At 38.4% G+C, this 24,729-nt stretch overlaps 1 protein-coding gene across 1 annotated transcript in view; it reads right to left on the bottom strand.

Annotated features, from left to right (window-relative positions):
• Positions 1 to 685: 685 nt before the first annotated feature.
• Positions 686 to 24,729, bottom strand: part of TAFA1 (TAFA chemokine like family member 1) — a gene marked incomplete at both ends in the record, with an annotated part of 491,339 nt that continues 467,295 nt past the window's right edge. Inside the window, 2 exons of the mRNA XM_080818276.1 lie at positions 686 to 703; positions 6,349 to 6,473. Of these exons, the coding sequence (XP_080674402.1) occupies positions 686 to 703; positions 6,349 to 6,473 (143 nt within the window). The remainder of the gene's footprint in view (positions 704 to 6,348; positions 6,474 to 24,729) is intronic.

Genomic DNA, 24,729 nt, shown 5'->3' on the forward strand with positions numbered 1-24,729 from the left:
ATTATATATCAATTGAATATAAAGTATGGTTATGTAAGCCAAGCTTGCATGCTAATATTGCACAGGGTAGAAAGCAATAAAACAGGACAATGTGCTTCCTTGGGCCATCTGGTAGAAACAGAAGGAAGCTCTCAATTCAGTGTTGTTATGATGCCTCAGATTCCAGGAGTCCACCTGTAGCTGGCCTTCCACTGTGAGTGCCATGCTGAAATTTCAAAAGGGCCCATGTCTTCTTCCTTGCCAATAAAAAAAGAAATCGCAACAAAACAAAACAAAATATCCAAACTCAAAGAGGTACACCAGCCGTCTCAAACTGTGGTATTGTTCATTTCTTGAAGAGAATATATAATATTTCAAAATATTATATATATACATATATTTAAAATGGTACAAAGGAACTATAGATCCAAATTAGAAGATAGTTGATCGTTCTTCGTAATCCCAAAAATTTTCATTGAGAAAACCCTTTCTTTTAAACCCACTTCCCACGGTGTTGCCAAAAGCACGGGGTCTTCTCTCTATAGAATACTTCGTGACACACAGTAAAAGCACTGTGATTATCCGGTAACCAGTCAAAGTGCAAATAAGAAATCCATTTGGCTTGTAATGTGTAAGATGTTCTAAATTCTTAAAATGTGTTTTCCGGAGAGGTGGTTTTCCTTTGCTTCTATAACAAATGCTTCCATTAGGTTCTTGGGTGAATCTGAAACCAAAGAAAGAAAGAAATTTCAGGGATAAAAGAACGAGATGAAGGCATAAAGAAAGGTGAATAGGCAGAAAATGAGGACATCTTGAATTTATAGTACGTTGCTTCTTTCAAGTGCTCTGAAGCCAAAAATGTTAGTCTAGAGCTGTAGTTCTCAAACGGTGATCAAAAAGCACACTGACAGGCCATCGTATTTTTATCAATTCATTACACTTATTTTGCCACAGCTGAGGAGATAGACTCTGGGAGCAATGAATAACCATGACCGACTTCACAGGCATGTGACCTACCCAATGTTGCACAGAGCCCTGTGCTGAACAGGCCCCCACACTTCATTTAATGACCTGCTACTGCAGTCTTGAAATTACTACTGATTTTTGAACAAGAAGCCTGTGTTGTCATTTTTGCCTTGGGCCCTTTAGATTATGTAGTTAGTCCCATGTCTGTTTGATGAGAATTTGAACTAAGTAGGTCATTCAATGGCCTTGTCAAGTTGGCCTGCTGTGCTGTATCATGTAGAGGGGTGGCGTGAGGTAAAGTCACTGCCAAGGTTAGAACACATTTTCTTAGGACCACAGGAGACTCTTGTAGGATGAGGGACTCTTCCTCTCAATGACATGGCACTCAAGGGCAACTGAGAACGAACTGTTACAACTTAGGGTGCCATTTAATATATTTGAATATGGTCCCAAAGACTTTAATGTTCAAAAGGATGCATGCACAGAGAGTCACTGGTGTGGGGCAGAAATGATGATTCTAAGAGAGTTGAGGTTTCTACTTTAGAGTTTTAGGACATAGGTATTTTTCTTCATCATCTCTAAGTTTTTCTTTCTTCTTTTTTTTTTTTTTTCCCATCTCTGAATTCTTTATAGTCTTAGGAATTGAGTGTTCTGAGTCCAGGGGTGGAGTCCATGAAAAGCTTTCAGGGTTGGGTGGGATCAGTAATAAAAGTTGGCTTTCAAAAAGTTGGTTGCACCAGGGGCAGCATGTATCAGAAATCTTCACACATTTAAATTTTTATCCTCTCCATATGAATAACAGATTCTTCCAAACTTTTGTTTCACGTGTTCCTCCTGCTTCCACTGTCTTCTTCATCAAAGGGAGGGGGAAAGTGACATTTGCAAAACGGAAATGGAATTGCCTTTCTTTTGTCTGTATCAAATTGCCATTCTGCCCCCCACCCCTCCAACCTTAGGTCCTATCCTCCATGGAAAAACAGGAGATTGGTCATAGCCACCATTCCATCCCCAAAACGTTAGTACACTAACTTTAGATAGAAGAGGCTTAAATATATTTATTGGTTAAATAAATGAATGATTCACTCTAACCCAGGGGCAATTTTGACAACATACATTGATTTATTTTTCCCTCCTTAAATTTCCCGATCTACCCACCCTGCACACCCCCCTCCTGCTCCACCTTCCTACCCTTCTCTCTTAAAGATAGTTCATGCAAAATGGTCTGGACATCGGGATTGTATAGGCTTTCATAACACTTCAGACCTGGTAGAATTTTGAGTGATTAAGCTGGGATGTATCCAAGCTGGTACTTTACCCTTCTGTAGTATAAAAAGAACTGGCTGGTGAGAATGGATGGAGATATGCAAAGTCAGAGTCACCATTAGGAGGATGGGTCCAGGAGGGTGTGGACAAATGACTATAGTGTATTTGTGTAAATCATCAATTTGACAAGATACCCATTGTGGTTAGGTGTGCAGTCTGAGGTCTGCTAACTCACCCTTTTAGGGAAAGGGAACTTGACTCTACATTGTGGAAATCTAACTGCTGATTATCTCATTAGTCTGAAAGACACTAACATACTGAGTTGAAGGAAATCCAAAGTTGCTTGATATGTTCCCAGATATTATACCAGATTATGCTCTATTATTTTAATCTGCTGATTTTTCCTTCCAAGCGCCTTTAGTTTTCTCCTCATTTTATTCCCTTCCTCATTATGATCCCAAATGACGAATGTTCACTTTTTACATGTGAATTATTACAGCATTGTCAAACAACTTATTTTCTCCAGGGAGAAGTCTAGCTTTCTAAATTAAGGCATCATTCCTGAATATACAGAGTATACATTTATTCCTGAATGCATTGGATACAGTGTCCCCAACTTTCTTTTTTTAAAATACACATTATACCATATTACAACTTATTATTTTGTATATATTAAATAAAATATTTATTATAGGGAATTAGCCCAACGAATTTTTGGAGATTGGCAAATTCAGAATCTATAGAGCCAATTTTCCAATAGTGTCACCACCTTTCAAACTTATGTTTTTGATATATAAGTTTAAAAGAAAGAAATAAACCAATAGGTTTCTAAAACCATAAGAAAAGATCTCTTGTCAATATCTGAATTGGTGTGTCTTGCCACAGACTACCAACAAAGCAATTTTAATGAAACAATTGAAGCAACGGTTGAGTGGGAATGGGGTTATAATTTAGCATTGAGGCTTCATCCAGATGTACCAGACTTCTCCCCAGGAGGGTTTCTGTCACCAGCTTTACTGTACCCCCTGCTGGATTTTGGAAAACTTTTCAGGAGTGACTATTTTTTCTCTGTAAAATGACATTCAGGAAGCTTCCTCTTTCCCTAGGGTTTATTCTCTCCAGTCTCCTGAAAGGGAAGCCTATGCCTGCTTCTACTTATCTTTTCTCCTTCCCTCTATAGGTTCTATTATCACCTAAATCTAATTTTTCCAAGGTTTTCCTTCAGATTGTGTCCCATTACCCTGGCTAGTTCCCATTCTGCAATATTTGGAACAATAATTTAAATGGAACAATAATTTTCTACTCTCCATCCTCCTTAAAAATAAGCATGATGAACCTCTGAATTAGATCACACTTTGAAATATCTTTTGTTTATCTACATTTCACAGACTGCTGAGAATTTTGAGTTGGAATGATTATTTAGGAAATAACTCATAATAGCAAGGTTTTGAAAAAAAACCTATATAAGGAAAAATGGTATCTCAGGACTCTATCTTGCAAATCTCTTCATATTGGAGTTATTTTTAAAAATTAACAGTATGAAGGAAACTCTCCATTGCCATTAATAAGCTGGGCGTGTTTCTTCTTCTTCTTCCTTTTTTTTTTTTTTTTGCTTTTATTTATTTATTTATTTTCCCTGAGAGCTCTCTCTTTGAATCAGTCTTGTACATAAGAACCAAAGAGTTGATTTTATTTTTCTTCTTACTTTAAGAACTTGATTTTTTTATCCTAAAGTTTACCTCTTAGATAAGAACAGAACAATGAAAACCTATGACTCATAATTAAAGTACATCTGAATATCGAACTGTTTTAAATGTTAAACTGCCAGAGGCAATATTTGAAGTATGTAGGCATATTTCTACTCTTACTGGGAAAAACACAAAGGATATACTAGAAAAATTAATATAAAACCTATTTTGGAGCACATGATTTAAGGACTGGTGTTGGCATGCCATTTATATAGAAGGAAAACCTCCTGTATGTATTAGCTGGACTCAATTGTGCCTTTGTGTTTAAAAGTGTGTATTTCACTGTGAATTTCTTTGTAAGGAATTGGGGGAGATAACTAAGTCAGTAGTAGTGTCTGGGTCCTCTCAAGGTGTTAAAAGGGATAGCTTTTCCTAGTGTTTCCTTTTTTCTTTCTCTAAAGATAGTGTGGACTTTCATTAGTTGAGTGGTGTGTTGCTCACATTACTATAGAGAAATCTCTTGTTTCCTCACTTGAAATGGATGCACACATTAGAACAGGTACATCCTCTGCTTTCAAACCAACTGCATGGGCGATTTACTTCCCTTGTACACTCAGCTGTCTTGGTTGCATTCATCCCACCCAGGACAGTAGCAAACACAGTACACTCCAGCCTCTATTACTATGAACAGACCTGCACTGTACTTCTGGGAGAACAGAAAATGTCTAGGAGGTATTTACAATATGTTTTAAAATACACTCTACAGAGGCCAAATCAAAGAAAATTATAGTCGTAAAAAGTAGCATTAACATTTCTGTGTTTTGTTTATTTATATTCTGTCTTCCAAAGAGTCCCCTAGTTGGTACCCTTGGACTTTCACATACTTAAATCCTGAAATAATTTGTCTTGTGTTATTGCTCTTTACTAAGTTTTGGGTCTGGAGGAACCATGAGAGCAGGGCTTATGTTCAATAAAGGGAGATCAGTTATCATTTGGAAGAGGAAATGGAGATTTGGCAGAAAACATATCAGCAACAAGCTTGAAATAATGGTGATTGAATTCCAGTCATACCAGCCATGATTCAGAGTAGCTGAAAACCGACTTGTGAGAGCATCTTCAGATGGTTTGGTAGAATTAGTTTCAGGCAAAATGTAACCTGGAAAGGGAAACCCGAAATCCATGCTTCATCAGTTAATGAAGATGGTTTCTGGAGGTAAATGTCATGAACTGGGTTCATTCTGAATAATCTCTCCTGAAGGTGTTTCTTTGAACTGAAATATGATAATCCATGCTGAGTATCTCAGGTGCACGAAAATCCATGTTAACAAGTAGGATGTTCAGGAACCTCTCCTGGCCATGAGCCAAGGTGGTATAACCATTTTCTGCTTATTGTGGCCAATACTGGAAACTAAATTTGATATGCAAAGATTCTCTATTTATTTTTATATATAAAACAGGTTTTATAAGGTATGATGTTTTCTGCATCACAAGGCTGCAACTATCAGTTTTATTTCTTGAAAAGATAACACCGAGAAGGAAGATCAACTTACAACTCATTATACAGGGGTGGGAATCAGGGATGTCCTTTTAAATTTGAGTCACCCTTTTTGGAAGGCTCAAAGTCAATAGGTTGGAATTTCTAAGTAGTTGTGCTTGCTTTCAACAATACCCAATGCATTAAAATACATACACACATAACAGGGCTCATGGTCACATGATATAGATACGTGTAATAGACACGTGTTAAAATATTAACATTGTTCTGTAGTACCTATGAATAAATGCTGTCTTAAATGCTCCAAGCAACCCCTCCTCCCCCTTTAGTACTTCCACCCTGTCCTATGATCTAATATCTACAGGGTCAATGGCTGGCCTGGCCGGGGCTCTCTAACCTGCCATCACAACACCAATTCTGATGAGTTGGTTGGCCTCCCTATGCAGGTTGTTACATATTTTGAAGGTAACTCCTTATTTTACCACAGAAACCAAGGAGTGAAAATTCACATCACAAAAACCTTTCACTTCTTTAAAAAATCATCAAATAAATCTTTGAAAGACCTATAGAACACGGCTGTACTTCAATGCAGTCCTTCTCAGCAAACCATCTGGACGAGTTAGGCAAGACCTTTATTTTATAATCTCTTTTGAGCACCACAGTTGTTGGCTGAATTATTTGAATAATTACTGTCTCTCTTCCCTTTGGCTATGGCAACCCGGCCTTATTTATGAGCCAGTCACAGAAACACTGAAGTGCTCAGTATGGAAAAGTCAAGTTCAATCTCCAACTTCTTGTTGATGGATGGACACCGATATGAATGTTTAAGAATGTTTTCTGTCAGGGAAAGGCTTTCTTATCTCCTGTTCAAAGCTTCTCTGGGGGCAGTTTGTAGAACACAAAGGCAAACAATACAGTGTGTAACATGCAGGAGACATTTGAAAGAAATCCACTTACTCTTGTGGTCTTAATTTTATTGCCTGTAGCGCACATCCATCCAGAATTATCAGGTAATGTCTTACACTCTTCTCCTTCTAGACAAGGCTCCATCTCACACCACCATTTGCCAATCACTATGGAAGCTGCATGGAAACAGGAAACAAGTATGTTTGCATTCATCCCAACAACTCGGGCACAGGGGCCGTGACCTTCTGGAAGTGTCAATTCTCTTTCAAGCACGCTAGTTTCTCTTTAAGCTTCTATGACTGGCTAAGCATTATCTCTGAAGAAGAGTAATATTTTCGTCTATCAGTCTCACATCGCAAATATAATTTTATGCTGACTGGTTTGATCAAGCAGCATTTTGTCAAAAATCTCCTCAGACAATGAAAGACAAAAACATATGGTTGGGGAAACATACTTTTTAGAGGAACTTCTATGTTAGTTTTTATAAGCCAAGGACCTGTACTATTTCTTTTCAGGGATGGGGACAAAAGTGTTAATTGCTTTTCAGAATGACAGAACTATTCCCTTGGAAAGGCCAGTTTATCCACCCAGCATTAGGGTTAATCCCCCAGCCTAATGCCTTTGAGAAAAAACCAAAATGACTGAAAGCATGAAAGAAAACCTGCAAAATAAAAACTAAGAGTAAAAATTAACAAAAGTATTTGTTTACAATCAAAGGTATATTTGAGGTGAGCTGGGTTTCCTTTTGATGTTTCATATGATGTGGCTGGAACTTTGGCAAGTTAAGCCTCTGATAAAAAAAAGCCCCACTTTTCAGGGTAATATCACAGATGACCACAACAGGAAGCTGGCAATGAATTGAGTGGATCTATTTATAGCACAGACTTGTGTTTGTTTTTTGATAATAAGATTTTATAAGATAGTGACTGGATGCACTCCGCACCAATCAAGAAGGTCCACATCTTCCCTAATGCCTTAATGAGTGAAGAATTATTTCTGCCATCCAAAATTCTGAAGTGTCTGCCAGTGTCTCTTTCTGACACTTTCCAATTGGCTTGTTTTCACACTGGACTGGAACCCTAGTTCTGTAGATATTCACCCCTCAGCCCCTTACCCTCCAAAGAGGAGGCCCGCCATGATGCTTCCTCTCATAATGACAAAGAGGTCAGATGACATCTGTTTAACATCACAGAAGATTCATATTTAAATGGAATGGAGTAACATTCCCCCCTCCCCAAAGTGAAGCAGGAGCACCCATTGAAATTCTCCCCTCATCCGGTGTTAGGCATTCTGTGGAAGGACTACATTGCTAATTTACAAGCAGAATGGTTTCAACGTACGGTCATGCCTGCATTCAAGTTTTCCTCTTTCTACACTACCCTTACTTTGGACTTGCCCTCCTTTGGAATCCAGCCTACAGATTGCAAAATTTTGACATCATATGCAAAATCACGTCTACTCTGTTATCCAGTCAATTTGAGGAATTTTCCAAGGGTAATTTGCCTCTGTTTGATTCATACCTTATGTGTGGACCAGACTGAACGACATAAAATGCATCTCTATCGGAATATAGCACGCAAGTATAGAAAATAAAATCTTGTAAATAGTCTATCATTATGCAAGACAACGTGGTATTTCAGTAAAACACAGAGTAGCAACAGAAGATACAGATCCTTCACAGGATAGAGAATGATTGTGAGTTTTTATTTCTTTTTCTCTTCTCTTCTTTTCTTTCTTAAGATTTATTTATTTATTTGGGGGGGGTAGGGAGAAAGAGAGAGTACCAGCATGCATGTGCAAGTTGGGGAGGGACAGAGGGAGAGAATCTCAAGCAGACTCCTGCTGAGCACAGAGCCTAACGTGGGGCTCGATCTCACAACCCATGAGACCATGACCTGAGTGGAAACCAAGAGTCAGACACTTAACTGACTGAGCCACCCAGGAGCCCCAGGAGCGCTTTTCTTTTCAATAGCGGGGCTCTGTAAGAGGGTGTGGAATAGGGTCACATTCCAGTCATAGGTAAAGAGACCGTGTTTACAGGTGCATTAATAGGAGAAAATAGTAAATAAGAGACATGTATTTTGGCAGTAAGAAAAACACTTGTACTGTTGAAAGGGGACAAAAATAAATTGCCAGGCTTCTGGTAACATAAGATCAATGGCAGGGTTTGGCAGTGTTTATCATGAGACCACAGTCCGAAGCTTCCTTTCGGCCAGCACTCAGTCAGCAACAGGCTGGTGACATTTGCCACACTTGTCCCCTGAAATCCCACCTAATATCTCATGATCGCTGCCCTGAATCGACACCAAGAATGGAAACCGTCTGGTCTGAGCTCTGAGGGGAAACCACCTTTCCTGACAGTCTACTATTTAGCGGTTATGACTTTTTTTTTTCCCCATGGAGGCACACAAATAACGAACAAACTGCCAATAAGGTCAGCTTCAGCATCTTTACTTCCTTCGAAAGGACACTGTTCCCTCTTCTCTAGGCTGCTCTCTGCCCTCTAAGAGCTGGCTTACTTTGTTGCAAGCTAACAAAGGAGTTTCTCTTTCTTTTAAGCATTAATATCTCCTCAATGACAATGTAGACAATAGGAAAAAGAAGGCATCTCAAAACCCACAGATCACCTTTAATTCCAGGGAGCAAAGGTCCACTGGCTCACAGGGAAAAAAGAAAGGCTTCCTAAGAATAAAAAAACATCCCCAGACCTGCCTATAATCTCTAAAAATTCATATTACACTTGCTTCTCCTAAATAGGGTTTGATGCTTGGAAATTACCCTCTGGTTTATTAGAATTGAGTTCATTCTTCCAGTGTTGCTTTTCTAAAGATGCTATTAGACTGACTTTGCTTCTGATTTATGCATTACATGGTCATTTTAACATACATCACTTCATGTCTTAGGTCAAACTACAGTCTTTTTTCATAACCTTTTTTCCCCATATACTCATATTTCCTGCAATAACTTCAAGAAAATTCAGGGAGGATTTATAGATTACTCCCTCTTCCATACTGGAAGCTACCTAAAACCTTCAGATTATTGGAAGAGGAATGATTTAAAGAGATTTAACACAATAAGCTAACATAAATGTTACCTGTTTTTATAATTTTTCTCATAAGAAAAATGTAAACACAAAGGATTCTAAATATCTTGCATTATAATGGTCAGTGCAGTAATAAAAATGACAACTGAGGTTTCTGATGGTTTCTTCTGTGTTTCTCTGTTAGGTACCTTAAATGGTATTATCTAATCTTCATAGCAATCCTAAAGGTGGGTATTATTTTGAACCATGGATGAAAAACCTGAAGGCTAGAGGGGCATAATAAATATGTTTGCCAAGCTTACACACGTAAGAAGTGTAGGAATTAAGACTAAAATGCAGGCCTGGGGGCACCTGGGTGGCTCAGCGGGTTAAAGCCTCTGCCTTCAGCTCAGGTCATGATCCCGGGGTCCTGAGATCGAGCCCCGCATTGGGCTCTCTGCTGAGCGGGGAGCCTGCTTCCCCCCCTCTCTCTGCCTGCCTCTCTGCCTACTTGTGATCTCTGTCTGTCAAATAATTAATAAAATAAAAAATAAATAAAAATAAAATGCAGGCCTGCTTACTGATAAAATCCATGATTTGCATCATAAACGTGCAAACTCATTTTAGTTTTGTGTTCAGGATTCACAGAACTCTTTAAAAGCATTTACTGACTGCTGAGTGAATGAATGAATTCTCTCTGGTGTATGATTACTGAAAATAAATTTCATATAGACACAAAACACTTGAGGCAAACACAAAACATTTAATTTCTTATAAAATTAATGTAAAAAATATTTTGGGTAAGAGCCAGTTTATATCACATTTGTTTCTTCCCAGACTGAGCTACATATTGCTTGATTCTACTACTTAGCATGTTTTAGTAGAAAGTCCCAGCAGTGAACAATTTTTGAAGCCACAAGAAATTTGTGACATAGATGCCTAATTTCTATGAGGACTCTTTATCCCCTAGAAGAACTGAGTTAATTAAATATCAGCTGCAAAAACCAACTCTCTCTTATCTGTGGTGATTATGAAAGAGACTCCCTTTTAGCCCTGGGGTTCTGGAATTCGCTCTATGAATGTGCCATATTCAGGAAAATATCCGGTCCTCCACTTTTTCAAGAAGGTTCTTCTTTCCTTAAGAGATTCTTAAAATCACTACAGCGACTTTAATCATAAGTTTTGATTTCTCCCTTGCACCACGCCCTGTTGCTACAGACCAAAAGAGAGACTTGTCAAAAGAGAATCAACCCATCAGTGATAAATCTTAAATACAGCAGAAAGCCTTTTTTAGTGTTGTTGTTGTTATTCACTTTGAGGCGTTTTTCCACGTAAAGAGAACAAGGTGCTGGTAAGCAATGGGCTTGATAAGTACAGCAAATATACATTAATTTGTTGAAGAAGTGCCATTCCTGTTTATCATTTCAGTAGACAATATTTGGGTCTCAATTCAGTAAATGGTCTTTGAGCACTTTCTGTAGTCCAAGGCCTACCTGATTTAGTGAGATGGATCAAATAATGAACATGACATAGTCCCCGCCCTGACAGCTTACAGTTTAGCTCAGAGTTTCTCAGTAGGGGCACAACTGGCATTTTGGCATGCATTACTATAAGGGGGTATAAATGAGCAAAGTGCTCCTTTGGCAGTAAGTATGTTATTGTGCTGGAAGTGTAGGCTCACCCTGGGGAGTGGGAAGAGAAAATCTTTTTTTTTTTTTTTCTTTAAAGGATTTTATTTATTTGGCAGAGAGAGGTCATAAGTAGGTAGAGAGGCAGGCAGAGAGAGAGGGGGAAGCAGGCTCCCCGCCAAGCAGAGAGCCCGATGCGGGGCTCGATCCCAGGACCCTGGGATCATGACCTGAGCCGAAGGCAGAGGCTTAACCCACTGAGCCACCCAGGTGCCCCGGAAGAGAAAATCTTAATAAGATTGTGGAAGTTCTTGAAAGCATGAAGTTCAGGTTGGGTTTTTGTTTTGTTTTGTTTTGTTTTGTTTTCCTTAAAGGAATGGTAAGTCACTGAATATTCTAGATTCTGTGTGCAAAGGGAAGAGACTATTAACGGGATGGTCGGGAAAGATAGATTTGGCCGTGATGTACCAGATGCGAGAAGAAAGAAATAAACAGCTGAAATGCTATGTAAGCATGACTGCATTCACACAGAAGGGCTAGGTCTAGATTTTGGTTGCCTACTCCAGAACTGTGGAGCGCAGAGCTGAAAGCAATGTCAGGAACAACTGCAGAAACCATATGACCAATAACTCAACTACATCAACTGTAACCCTCACTACACGGGACTAGAATTATTAGCTCAGGTACCTGCCTATTCACCAGACAATGTGCTTCTGGAGGGCAGGGCTCCTACTACATTCATCGTTGAATGGCACAGAGTAACTCAAGACAGGTTTAGAATTTATGAATGGGTGAATTAAAAAATAAAGAAATAGAGAAAAAGAAAAAAAATAGTGCTTATATGAAAGGATTGGGAGGATTTCATGAGAAAGTGCATTCAAAGCACTTAGCAGAGTGTCTGGCATTCAATAAATGTTCAATAAATATAAGCTATTATCATCAGCGTCATCATTTTTATTACTCTAAAGAATAAAATCACTGCAAAACAGAAAAGGCAATTCTTCACAAAGTGAGAGAGTGAACCATTGTTCTTCAATATCATGCCAAACTCTCAGCTTGCTTCTATGACTTATGAGAGTTTGAGCATAAATTAAATGGCTGAGCATATGATTTCATTCATGTTCCCAGAAGTAGGTTATAAGTACATCAATCAAGACAAATTTGCCAGCTCATTTTTGTGCGACCTGCCATGCAGTTTAGGCAATGGCTGGAACTCCATGAGAGGACTGGAATAGCTCTCCTGCCTTCCTTTATGCACAGGTTGTTGTAACAGCTGTTACAATGCTCTTCTTCAAAGGACCTGCCTGCGACTCCCTCTGTGTTATTGTCTTTATCAAAGTAAAGTTAAAGGCATAGAATAATGTGGCCTGCAATCATTCCGAATTCCCTCTTTCCTGAGAGCCCACATTTAAGGCTAGGATCCAGGGTAGAGAGACATTATGTAATAGTTAACCTCTAAGCTCTTGGATATAAGATAGAGAGACCTGGGTTTGAATCTGAAGCCCACTACTCACTGGTAGTATTGCTTTGGAAAGTTGCTTAGGTCAAGTCTAAGGTTCTTGAGTTATAAATGCAGTTAATAGAAATCACAACTGGTAATGGTAAATTTTTAAGTGAGGTCAGCATCTTAATAGGATACATAATAAACTTTATACTTAACATATGGCAATTATTCTGTTATTTGTCCATGTGTCCTCTATCCTCCTATATATGCATCCATCCAATTATCTTCATCGAGAGTTAATGCCTTATCTTATTGAAAGTTCATACTAATTGTGGGATGCATATATTCAGTTTTTGCTAACTAGACTGTATTTATTTGTAGGATCTACAATATATTTTGGAAACATACATGGAACTAATGATATGATTGATTCGTATTGCTTTCCTTCTACAAATTCTATTCCAGTGCTTTTCAAACTGGGGCAATTTTATCTTCCTTGAAGGTATTTGAAGACAAAAGTTATCTTTTATTTATTCAGAAGTTATTCACTAACTGCTGTTAATGATATAAATATAAAACAGACACAGTTCCTATCCTAAAGTAGCTTATAGTCTATTGCGGGAGATAAATACTAATTGTAATGATGTGATAATACACACAGACAAATCATGAGAAAGATACTAGGGACATTAATGAGGGGATCTGCTTTGAATCATCAGAGTGATATAGTAAGAAGAGCCCTTATTAAATATAAGGGTGCTTATATCTTTTCAATTAGTCTTTTCACTTTAGATAAATACCCGGTAGTGGAGTTATTTGATCATATGGTGTTTCTATTTTTAAATTTTTGAGGAAACTCCATACTCTTTTCCATAGTGGCTGTACTAATTTACATTCCCACCAACAATGCATGATGGTTAATTTTCCTCCACATTCTCACCAACACTTGTTATTTCATGTGTGTGTGTGTGTGTGTTTAAACCATTCTGACAGGAGAAGACGGCATCTCATCGTGGTTTTGACTTGCATCTCCCTGATCATGAGTTTATGTTGAGCAACTTTACATGTGTCTGTTGGCCATCTGTGTATCTTTTGTGGAAAAATGTCTGTTCAGGTCCTCTGCCCATTTTTAAATTGGATTGTTTGTGGGGTTTTTTGGTGTTGAGCTGTATAAGTTTTTAATATATTTTGGACATTAACCCTTTATCAGATATGTCATTTGCAAATATCTTCTCTCATCTAGTAGCTTGCTTTTTTGTTTCATTGGTGGCATCATCATTTACAATAACCAAGATATGGAAGCAGCCCAAACGTCCATCAATAGATGAGTGATTAAAGATGATGTGGTATGTGTGCGCGCGCACACACACACACACACACACACACAGGAATATCATACAGCCATAAAAGCTCAAGATCTTGACATCTGCTATAACATAGACGGACCTAGAGGGTATTATACTAAGTGAAATAAGCCAGACTGAGATAGACAAATACCATTTGATTTTACTCATGTGTGGCATCTAAAAAACAAAACAACTGAATCAAAAAAGAAGAACAAAAAAGGCAGCATTAGACCTATACATACAGAAAACAAACTGAAGGTTGCCTGAGGGAAGGGAGGTGGGGGATGGGCAAAACGGGTGAAGGAGAGTGGGAAAGACAGGCTTCCAGTTATGGAATGTTGGGGGAATAAAAGAGAGGCATAGGAAATATAGGCAATGATACTGTAATAGCATTGTAAGATGACAGATGGTAGCTCCACTTGAGTATAGCATAAAGTGTATAGAATTTGAATCACTGTGCTGTACACTTAAAACTAACATAACATTGTGAGTCAACTACAGTCAAATAAAAACTGAAAGAAAGTCTCCATTGCTGAGGTAATTTAAAAACTAAGTAATCAGCAAAATTGTTTCCATAGTAAAGCAAATAAGTATATATATTATGAGGTAGAAGTCTAACTTCACATGAATTTTAAGGTCAGACACAAAACATAAATCTTTTGCTTGTCACAGGCTGTTCCAAGCAGTCTTATCAGAATGCAGGGGTATAGTTTCTACTGCTCTGAAAAAAGCTATCTGCTCTGGTGACAAGGAATATTCAGACTTTTTATCAACTCAAGGGAGTGCACTTAATTCCTGCCAATTCTAATATTCTTCTTTGTGTGCTCTACACCAAGGTTGCAGTCCCTGGCTTATCGTGCACTTTTAATACCTGATAACTCTATCCTTGTGCCCACTTATAAATTAAACACTGCATGTCTTGGTTTCACTAAATCAGTGGTTTTATTTTAGAACTTAATTCAATGATATTTTTCCCTTTGTAGACATAATTTTAAATCTATGTTTAAGAAGAAACATCAAGAATCATGATTATTAAATAAATTTCCTATTGAACACTCCCAGATTCTCAAGTTTAACATTCTGTGATTAAAACATTTAAGAGCAACCCCATAGTTTACGATAGAGTGGGATTTGTAATTTTGTTGAGACCCATGCATTCTAATGTTCTGGTTTTTGCCAACCATAGAAACCTTTGTTTATCCTTCTTAATTTTAAAAGTAATATCTACTCTTTTCCAAAATTCAAAGCATACAGATAATTAGCAAAAGGAAAGCGAACATAGTCACATTAGGCAGAAGTAGACCACTACATTTGGCTATGGATTTTCCAGTCTTTTTCTCTAATTATTCTTGACACAGCATTCAAAGTGATCTTTAAAACGCAAATCATTTCATATCAATCCTCTGCTTAAAACTCTCCAGTTGTGCCAGCACATGGAATAAATTCTATACTCCTTACTCTAGCCTTCAAAGAGCCGTGTTCCTTGGCTCGTCCTATCTCTCCATCCATTTTTTTCCTACCAGCTCCTTTTTCACCCTCCAGCAATTGCTCTACCCCCTCAAGCTCTTCTGCAAACATGTAAATCTCTTTTCTGATTTGGCTCACCCTCTGTCCTGGGCATGTTCATCCAGAATTGACATCAACCGAGCCTCAATTCAACTGTTTTGTTTTGTTTTATTCTAGAGTGGCCCCTCTTGATAATTTATCAAAAATAAGCCATATCCACCTGACCCCGACACTTTCCCCTTATAGGCTGCTTTGATTTCCCTCATAATATGTGCTACATCCTGAATCCACACACCATTTTCAGTTTACCTGAATATTTGTCCTTTTTTCCCGCTTGGCTCTAAGTTCCATGAAGGCTTGGGCTTTATATTCTGAAGTGGCTAGAAGGATGCTGTCATATAGCAGATCATCAATATATATATTTTTATGTGGTTGAAAAAAATGTATACACCAACATATACAATATTTTTTATGTAAGTAAGATCATTCCACACAGACCATCTGCTACCCTTCTTTAAAATCTACCATGGAATCATAAATATTTTTGCACATCTCTAAATAAATGAAATGAATCATTACCTTAAGGCCTAGATCACATCCCCTATTAAGGTACATTTTATTTAACCAGTCCCTTGGTGTTGGAAATTTGTCTTTTTTGTTGCTAGTTGTTTGTTATTAGTAAAAATGCTTATATTAACACCCTTGTGCCTGTACCGTTGCAAATGTATTTAATTATTTCTCTAGCGTAAATTCTAAGAAGTGGTATTTCTGAGTCAAAAGGTAAAAAAAAAAAAAAGTTTAGCATTTGTGATATATAAACTGTCAAGAAACTGTTCATAACTGCTATTTCTCACCAGAAGCACCCATTTCTCTGCACAGCTTCCAAAACACTGGTTAGAATTCTTAATGATTTGAGTGAAGCATGAATTTTGTCTGTCTTTTGGGGATACAGAAACATGGTCTTAGCCAGCTAGGGAACCCAGCCTACTCCCAGTCTTCATAATCCACGTTGACTCTCTATAGAGGAGACCTAACGTAGTGAAACAACGACAGCAAAATCTCAATTTCTTGGTGACTAATTTCTCCTCCAGGAAATCTAGCCAAGAGGGCTGGAATACCGGAGGAGACGATCATGAGGTCAAACAGAATGAAGGCTCTCAGCCAAACACACACAAGGGCCAGAAGAATATTACGTTCCTTAGTGTAAACTGATATTTCTCGGAAGTCTCTGCTGAATGGGACGTACTTACTCTACACGTGCATCATAGGGTTAGCAAACTCAGCATGGAGAATCTTGCTATTTCAGAATAAAACATGTATTTATGCTTGTCCCTTTGAAATTTGACTTTCTGGTGGCTGCCACTTCTGTGTGGTCCATTTACATCCACGGAAACAGAATGGGGAGAGGCACTGTTAACTGGATATGGATATAGAGAAGAACTCCAAAATCTCTATTTTTTAAATCAGAAGAAAAGTAAGATTTAAAAAAAAAAGATATTTAGGGGCACCTGGGTGGCTCGGTGGGTTAAAGCCTCTGCCTTCGGGTCAGGTCATGATCTCAGGGTCCTGGGATTGAGCCCTGCATTGGGCTCTCTGCTCAGCAGGGAGCCTGCTTCCTCCTCTCTCTCTCTGCCTGCCTCTCTGTCTACTTGTGATCTCTGTCAAATAAATAAATAAAATCTTAAAAAAATTAAATAAAAAAGTTATTTATAAGCAATTTTTTAAATAAAGATTTACTTATTTATTTAGAGAGAGAGTGGGGTGGGAGGGGTGGGACGGACAGAGGGAGAGGGAGCGAGAGACTCTATGCTGAGCCCAGAGCCTAATGTGAGGCTCAGTCTCATGACCTTGAGATCATAACCTAAGAAGAACCAAGAGTTGGATGTTCAACCTACTGCACCACCCAGGTGCCCCTTATAAGCAACATTTAAGCCACATGCACATGTATATATCTTTTGAGTGTTAGCTCTCTGTGTTCTTACAATTTGGAAATGGCTCACTGGAGGAATATATTTATACACAAGTGTTTTCCCAGGTTGAAAAAGTACTTTGTGAAGTTATTATTAAATTCTATAACATAGTCTTTGCTAAAATTGCTACAGATTTACCATAATCAAATAATGTCAGTTAAGTCCATTTTCTTCTTTTCATATGTAAAGTAATCACTTTTATTGTTATTGATACATTAAAATATCACTTTTGGTTAATTTCACTTTGCAACTAATCCCAGATATTAAATTATTTCCAGAAAATTCTTGGCCTCAAGCTCCTTTGCAAAACTAGGGCTCGAAATCTTGGCAGTAATGGGAAAGTTGTACACTGATTGTAAGATCTTTCATTTTAATCTTGTTCCCACTAGAGAAGATTGATATAAATAAAATTTAAATAGAAAACACATTTCAGATGCCAACAGTGAAAAAGACTTTGTCAGCCTAATGAAAAGGTATCAATCTTCTCTACTTTATTCAATAAATTGTGAGTCATTTTCTAAATGGATTAGATTAAAGGAAAGTTCAAACTCCCAGTGAGATGCTCTTGGCACTGATGGAGACTTTAGACAAGAGAGAAAGAACCAGGGCACATAAAACCTCTTAAGCCTCTTCAGATCTATAAAATTGATAGCAAGTAAGAGAGAGGTGTCTCTAACCCTGAACTCACTTATCGCCCGAGAAGCCAAATCTTGGGGAATTGAACAAGACACCCTGTTTCCCTTATTTTATTAGGATGTCATGGTGGTTGAGTAAATTACAACTGAGAACATGGAAATCTTGGGAGGGGTGAGTCTTGGATAAAAAGCCTGTGGCTCTTAATGCCTTATACGCCTGTCTCATAGATGTATGATAACATAAAAGAACATTACGCTCTAATGCGATTATGCTCATACAGCCTCTGTGGGAGACTTTGATACCTTCAGGTTTATTATAATTAATTTAACTTCAGAAAATATAACCTAACTTTCATGTGAGGATGAAATGTGTAAACCTTGATCATAGAACACTCTTGGATCTAATCTGATTCTTCTGTATGTGTTTGAAATGGCAAAATCATTTGATAACTGGTTATTTTTGTATTTGGAAGAACTGCCCCAAACCTCGGTAAGCATATGCATTCTTTTGCCAGCCCTTTGAGAAGTGGAAAATAACAATCAAGTGTTTTTATTTTCCTCTACAGAATACCACACAACTAGCATGGTTGTTTTTGTGGAAATGCCTGAATAGTTTGGAAAAATTTAGCTTTCCTTATCAGAAAATATTTATAGACTATCTGCTGTATGCTTAGCACCATTTAATATAGGCAGTCTGAGTTGCATAAAAGCATGCCAGAGCTTTCACATGTGCTTTTAAGTAGAAGAGGAAATAAGAAATGTCATAAGGTCCTCATTTCTAAATATTTACTTTCAATAATATTGAACAGTTAGAAACTGTGTGCATGATGGCGGCGGAGGAGGACCCTGAATTCACTTTGTCCCATGGATCCATCAAATCTATATCCACATATATAGCAATTAGGAACAGTTTCTGCACAACAGACAATAGGGGGACCACATAAAGAAGGGGTAGGGTAGATGGAGAGATGGTAATGATGGGAATCCCCCCCCCCCCCCAGTGTGATGATCTCTAGTAGGAAAGGATATCACCGAGAGGCCAGTGCACCAACTTACCTGTCCTGGAAAACAGTAGAAAAAAACCAAGGAAACAAAAACAAAAACAGTAGCTTAAAGGCAAACTAGACTATAAGTGAAGGAAATCCATTTACTAAGCTTAGATTGCTAAAAGGTGGGAACTACTAGAGCTCCCTCAGGAGGGGGAGGCTCTAGCAATTTCCTACATTTCCCCCTGCCTTGATAGCAAGGGTGTTGGCACCCTAGCCAGTCTTCTAGGGCAACCCAGAGAGCCCCAAGCCCCCAGCTCACCTCAGCCCCCACTATTCCACCAAGGTGGTGCTGATGTGGTGGGTCCCAGGAATCCCCTGACCCACCCTTGTTCTGTCTCCAAATGTTCCACTAAAGTGGTTCCACTGTAATGTGCCCCAGAACCCTGATCCACACCCACATCAACTTCAGGTGTCCTACCATGGTGGCCCTGGTGTGGTGCACCTTGGGACTCCCCTGACCCACACCTGTCCCAGCTCCAGCAGGTCTATCAAAGCCACCAGCATATGCAGGCTACATACGGAGGTTTCTACACAAGGGGACTCCTTCCCGACAGGGAGAGGTAGTAGTACCACCCAATTCATAGGATCAAATACAACAAGTCAAACAAAAGGAGGAGACAGGGAAGTATGTTTCAAATGAAAGAACAAGATAAAACTCCAGAAGAAAACCACAATGAAAAAGAGATAAATAATTCACCTGATAGGAAGTTCAAAGTGATGGTCATAAAGATGTTCACCGAACTCACCAAAGAATGGTGGGACACAGTGAGAAGTTCAACGAAGAGTTAAAAAATATGACAGAACTAGTCAGAGTTGAGAGTACAATAACTGAAATAAAAAATATTCTAGGGAGAATTAACAGCAGATTAAATGACACAGAAGAATGGATCAGCAATCTGGAAGACAGGGCAATACAAATCATCCAACCATAATAGCAAAAAGAAAAAAGAATTTTAAAAAGAGAAGTTAGGGGGTGCCTGGGTGGCTCTGTTGGTTAAGCCTCTGCCTTCAGCTCAGGTCATGACCTCAGGGTCCTGGGATCGAGCTCCACCTCGGGCTCCCTGCTCAGTGGGGAGCCTGCTTCTCTCTCTCCCTCTGCCTGCTGCTCTGCCTGCTTGTGCTCTCTCCATCTCTCTAATAAATAAATAAAATCTTAAAAAAAAAAAAACCTTACTTGAAAAAAAAACTTAAAAAAAAAAGTGAAGTTAGTTTAAGGAATCTCTGGGAAAACATCAGGGGTATTAACATTCACTTTATAGGTGTCCCAGGTGAAAAGAAAAGGAGAAAGAGGGCAGAAAACTTATTTGAAGAAATAATGGCTGAAATTTTTCTAACCTGGGCTAGGAAGCAGACATCCAAGCTCAAGAAGTACAGAGTTCCAAACAAGAAAACCCAAAGAGATCCACACCAAGACACACTATAATAAAAATGATAGAAGTCGAAGATAAAGGGAGAATCTTAAGCTTCTTTAAAAGAGAAAAACAAATAGTCAAATATAAGGAAAAGCCCGTAAGACTGTCAGTTGAATTTTCAGCAGAAATTTTCAGGCCAGAAGAGACTGGCATGGTACATTTAAAGTGCTGAAAGAGAAAAACTTAGAACTGGTAAAGAATACTATCATGGTCACAGATGGGAAGAATTAATGCTGTTAAAAGGTCCACACTAATCAAAGCATTCTACAGATTTAATGCTCTCCACATCAAAATACCAATGGCAATTTTCATGGAACAAGAACAAATAATCTTGAAATGTGTATGGATGCACAAAAAGTCCAGAATAGCCAAATTTATCTTGAGAAAGAAGAACATACCTGGAGACATCATGTACCCTGATTTCAAACTACACTGCAAAGTGATGGTAATCAAAACAATATGGTACTAGCATGCATTAGAACAGAATAAAATCTCCGTATATAAACTCAAAAATATATGGTCAATTAATCTATGACAAAGGAGGTGAGAATATACAATGGGGAAAAAGCAGTCTCTTCAACAAATGGTGTTGAGAAAACTGGACAGCTACATGAAAAAGAAGGAAACTGGACATTGTCTTATACCATACATAAAAATAATCCAAGAGGGTTTAAAGCCTTGAATGTAAGATCTAAAACCATAAAAATCCTAGAAGATAATTGGCAATAAATGCCAATAAATTCCAGTCTCCTCAGGCAAGGGCAACTACGAGCTAAAATAAACAAATGGGATTACATTGGACAAAAAATCTTTCACATGGCAAGGAAAACCATCAACAAAACAAATGGTAACCTACTGAATGAGAGAAGATATTGGCAAGTTATACATTCAGTAGGGGTTAATATCCAAAATACACAGAATGTACACAACCTAATATCACCCCCTCAAAAAAAACCCCCCAAAATGAGCTGAGAGCTTGAGTAGATATTTTTCCAAAGAAGACTACAGATAGCAAACAGGCACATGAAAGGATGATGAACATCATTAATCATCAGGGAAATGCAAATCAAAACCACAGTGAGACATCACCTTATACCAGCAAGAATGGCTAGTTTCAAAAGACAAGAAATAACAAATATTGGTGAGGATTTGGAGAAAAAGTACCTTGGTGTACTGTTGATGGGAATGTAAACTGGTGCAACCATTAAGAAAAACAGTATGGAGATTCCATAAAAATTAGAACTATCATATGATTCTGCAATTCTACTTCTGGGTGTTTATTCAAAAAGAAAAGAAGAAAACACCAATTTGAACAGAGATATGCACCCCTATGTTCATTGGAGCAGTTTACAAGAGCCAAGTTATAAAAGCAACTTAAATGCTTATGGCTAGATAAATGAATAAAGAAGATGCGGCAAGTATACTATGGAATATTAGTCATAAAAAAGAATGAAATCTTGTCATTGACAATTACAGGATAGATATAGAGGCTACTATGCTAAGGGAAATAAGTCAGATAGAGAAAGAAATACTGTATGATTTTACTTATATCTGAAATCTAAAAAACAAAATCAACCAACAACACAAAACAGAAACAGACTCCTAGAAATAGGAAACACACTGTTTGCTACCTGGGGAGGGGGTACAAAATGGGTATAGGGAATTAAGCAGTATAAACTTCTAGTTATAGAATAAATAAGTCATGGGGATGCAAGGTACAGCATAGGAAATACAGTCAGTAATGTCACAACTTTGTATGGTGACAGATGGTAACTAGATTTAATTATGGGGATCATTTTATAATGTATAAGAATACCAAATCACTATGATATACACCTGAATCTAATAAGGTATTGTATGTCAATTATATTGTGATTAAAAAAAAAATGAGACACTTTATTTAAACATCCAGAATAAGCTTTTAGAAACTGCCAACACACATGGGAAAAGAAAACTCACAATATTTGCATTTGCAATTTGCTTTGTTCATGTTAATGGTAGCATCAGGAAAGCCGACAAATCAAAGGAGACCGGTAATATAAATACAACAGTGTTTCAGGTGCAGTGATGGGCAAAAAGTTCAGAATTAAGTTGTTCTGCCTCGAGCCATATATCCCCTTCTCTTCTGACTTGAAAAGCGGTAAGTTTAGCTAAACTGGAAGTAGAATGTAAACCCAAAATTCAATCTGAGGGCTGAGAATCTGGGAAGGAGGTAGAGATGGTTGTAATGGTTGTGGTGGTTTGAAAAATCTCAACGTAATAGCAATCGTGATTTAGTAATGCTGATTCATTTTTAATTTTCATATTGATCATCTCTTTATGTCCGGTAATAGTAATATTCCCTTTTCTGGGGGTGCCTGGGTGGCTCAGTGGGTTAAGGCCTCTGCCTTCTGCTGGGGTCGTGATCTCGGGGTCCTGGGATCGAGCCCTGCATCAGACTCTCTGCTTGGTGGGGAGACTGCTTCCTCCTCTCTCTCTGCCTCCTTCTCTGCCTACTTGTGATCTCTGTCAAAAAAACCCAAAAAACAAAAGACAGAAAAACCCTTTTCTGCGTGTAGAAATGGCCAAAGAATCTTTCTCTTTGTGCAGTCCTTTGCAATGTGATGTTGCCTCTTTTCCTATCAAGGGCGGGGGGGGGGGGGGAAGGGGGAGAAGGGGAAGGGGGGAGGGGTGTAATAGGTATTGGGGATTAAGGAGAGCACTTGTGATGAGCACCCCATGAGGTATGGAAGTGCTGAATCACTATATGACCAAACGCCTGAAATTAACGTAGCATTGTATGTTAACTAACTGGAATTTGAATAAAAACATGTTAAAAAAAGAAGTGGAGTCTATTTCTCCAGCCCTTCTTTTCTTTTTAATTTAAATTCATTTAATTAACTTATAGTGTATTATTAGCCTCAGAGGTAGAGTTCAGTGACTCATCAGTTGCATATAACACCCAGTGCCCATTACATCACGTGCCCTTCTTAATGCCCATCCCCCAGTTACTCCATTCCTCTACCAACCTCCCCTCCAGCAACCCTCAGTTGGTTTCCCACAGTTAAGAGACTCTTATGGTTTATCCCCAGGCCTTCTATCTGGGTCTGGTCATTTGATTTGTTTGGCCAATTAGAGATCAGCCAACATGACATAGGAAGACGCTTGAAAGTGCTTGTGCTTGGAACGTGCTGCTCTTTGGAACCCCCCATGATGAAAGGTCACATGGCATAGAGTTTACCTATTCCACCTGAGGCCTTCCTGAATTAATTAGCCTGCTAACTATCAGACATAGGACTCCAGCTCCTCGAAGTCCCTGCTGACCCGTCCTCAATCCTCCCACTTCCTGTCTTGAACACTTACGTGGCAGTTGCAACTTCGATGGCTCTCATAGCAGGAAAAGTGCTGCAATGCTGGTACTTATGTCATTAATGAACCAATATTACCACCCAATGCCTCTAAATTTCTTGTTATAGGAGAAAAATTAATGCGTATTATTCCAGCTACTCCAATTGGGCATCTGTTACTTGCTTCCTAACACAATCCCAAGTAACACTAAAGGTCTTCAATAAATATTTGTGGTCTAAAGGAATGAATGGATGGATGGATGGATGGATGGATGAATCTGGTGGCTTCTTTGTACCAATGCCAGCTCTCTGTCATTTCTACCCACATAGTACTAGATATTCACAACAGCTGAATGATTTTTTTTTTTTGGCATTAAAATTCAGAAATTCGATTGACCTATAGACAATCCTGAGAGTGGCTTTCTGTCCTCATTATGTGTCTCCCTATTTTGCATGTACAATCACATTATCCTTCACAAGGCACCAGATGCCGAGGATAGAGAGTTGGCATGGCTCAATGTAAATTAGGCATTTTCCCAGAGCACTTCAGTGTCAGTGGCAATGTTGAGTTTTCTTAATTACAATCCAGATAAGCTCACAATGGAGTAATACTAACTATTATGGACTAGAGAAGCTACATTCAATTTTACTAAACTATTAAGATTCACTTAGATGTCTCTACTATGATTTGGGCAAGAAGAAGAGAGCATTTAGAAATTGCTCTCATGGAGAAGTTTTTTTCTGAAGCTTGCTATAGCACAAGAAAGAAATTGGGAGAGGGCTGAAAATTAGCCATCAGAAAAGGAGGAAAAATAGCACCTAAAGAAACGTCTAATATTTATTTATTTGCTGGTTTAAAATCATTTACTGTCTTACCTGAAGCAAGCTGAAATCTGTCTCTACCTGAGTCCAAGCCATGGGGACGGAGCCTGAAAATATTTTTGAATTGATATGATTTAGGGAGAAGACAGGTCTAAAGAAAATTTTTTACTTTATGCTCTGAGTTTCTTAAGTTGGCTCTAGCCCAAGTGCCAAGCTCAAAAACCATTTTCATTTCACTTTCTGAGATGACAACTTTTCTCAAAGAAAAAACA

This window comes from Martes martes (assembly GCF_963455335.1).
Source record: "Martes martes genome assembly, chromosome: 1".
Taxonomy (NCBI): Eukaryota; Metazoa; Chordata; class Mammalia; order Carnivora; family Mustelidae; genus Martes; species Martes martes.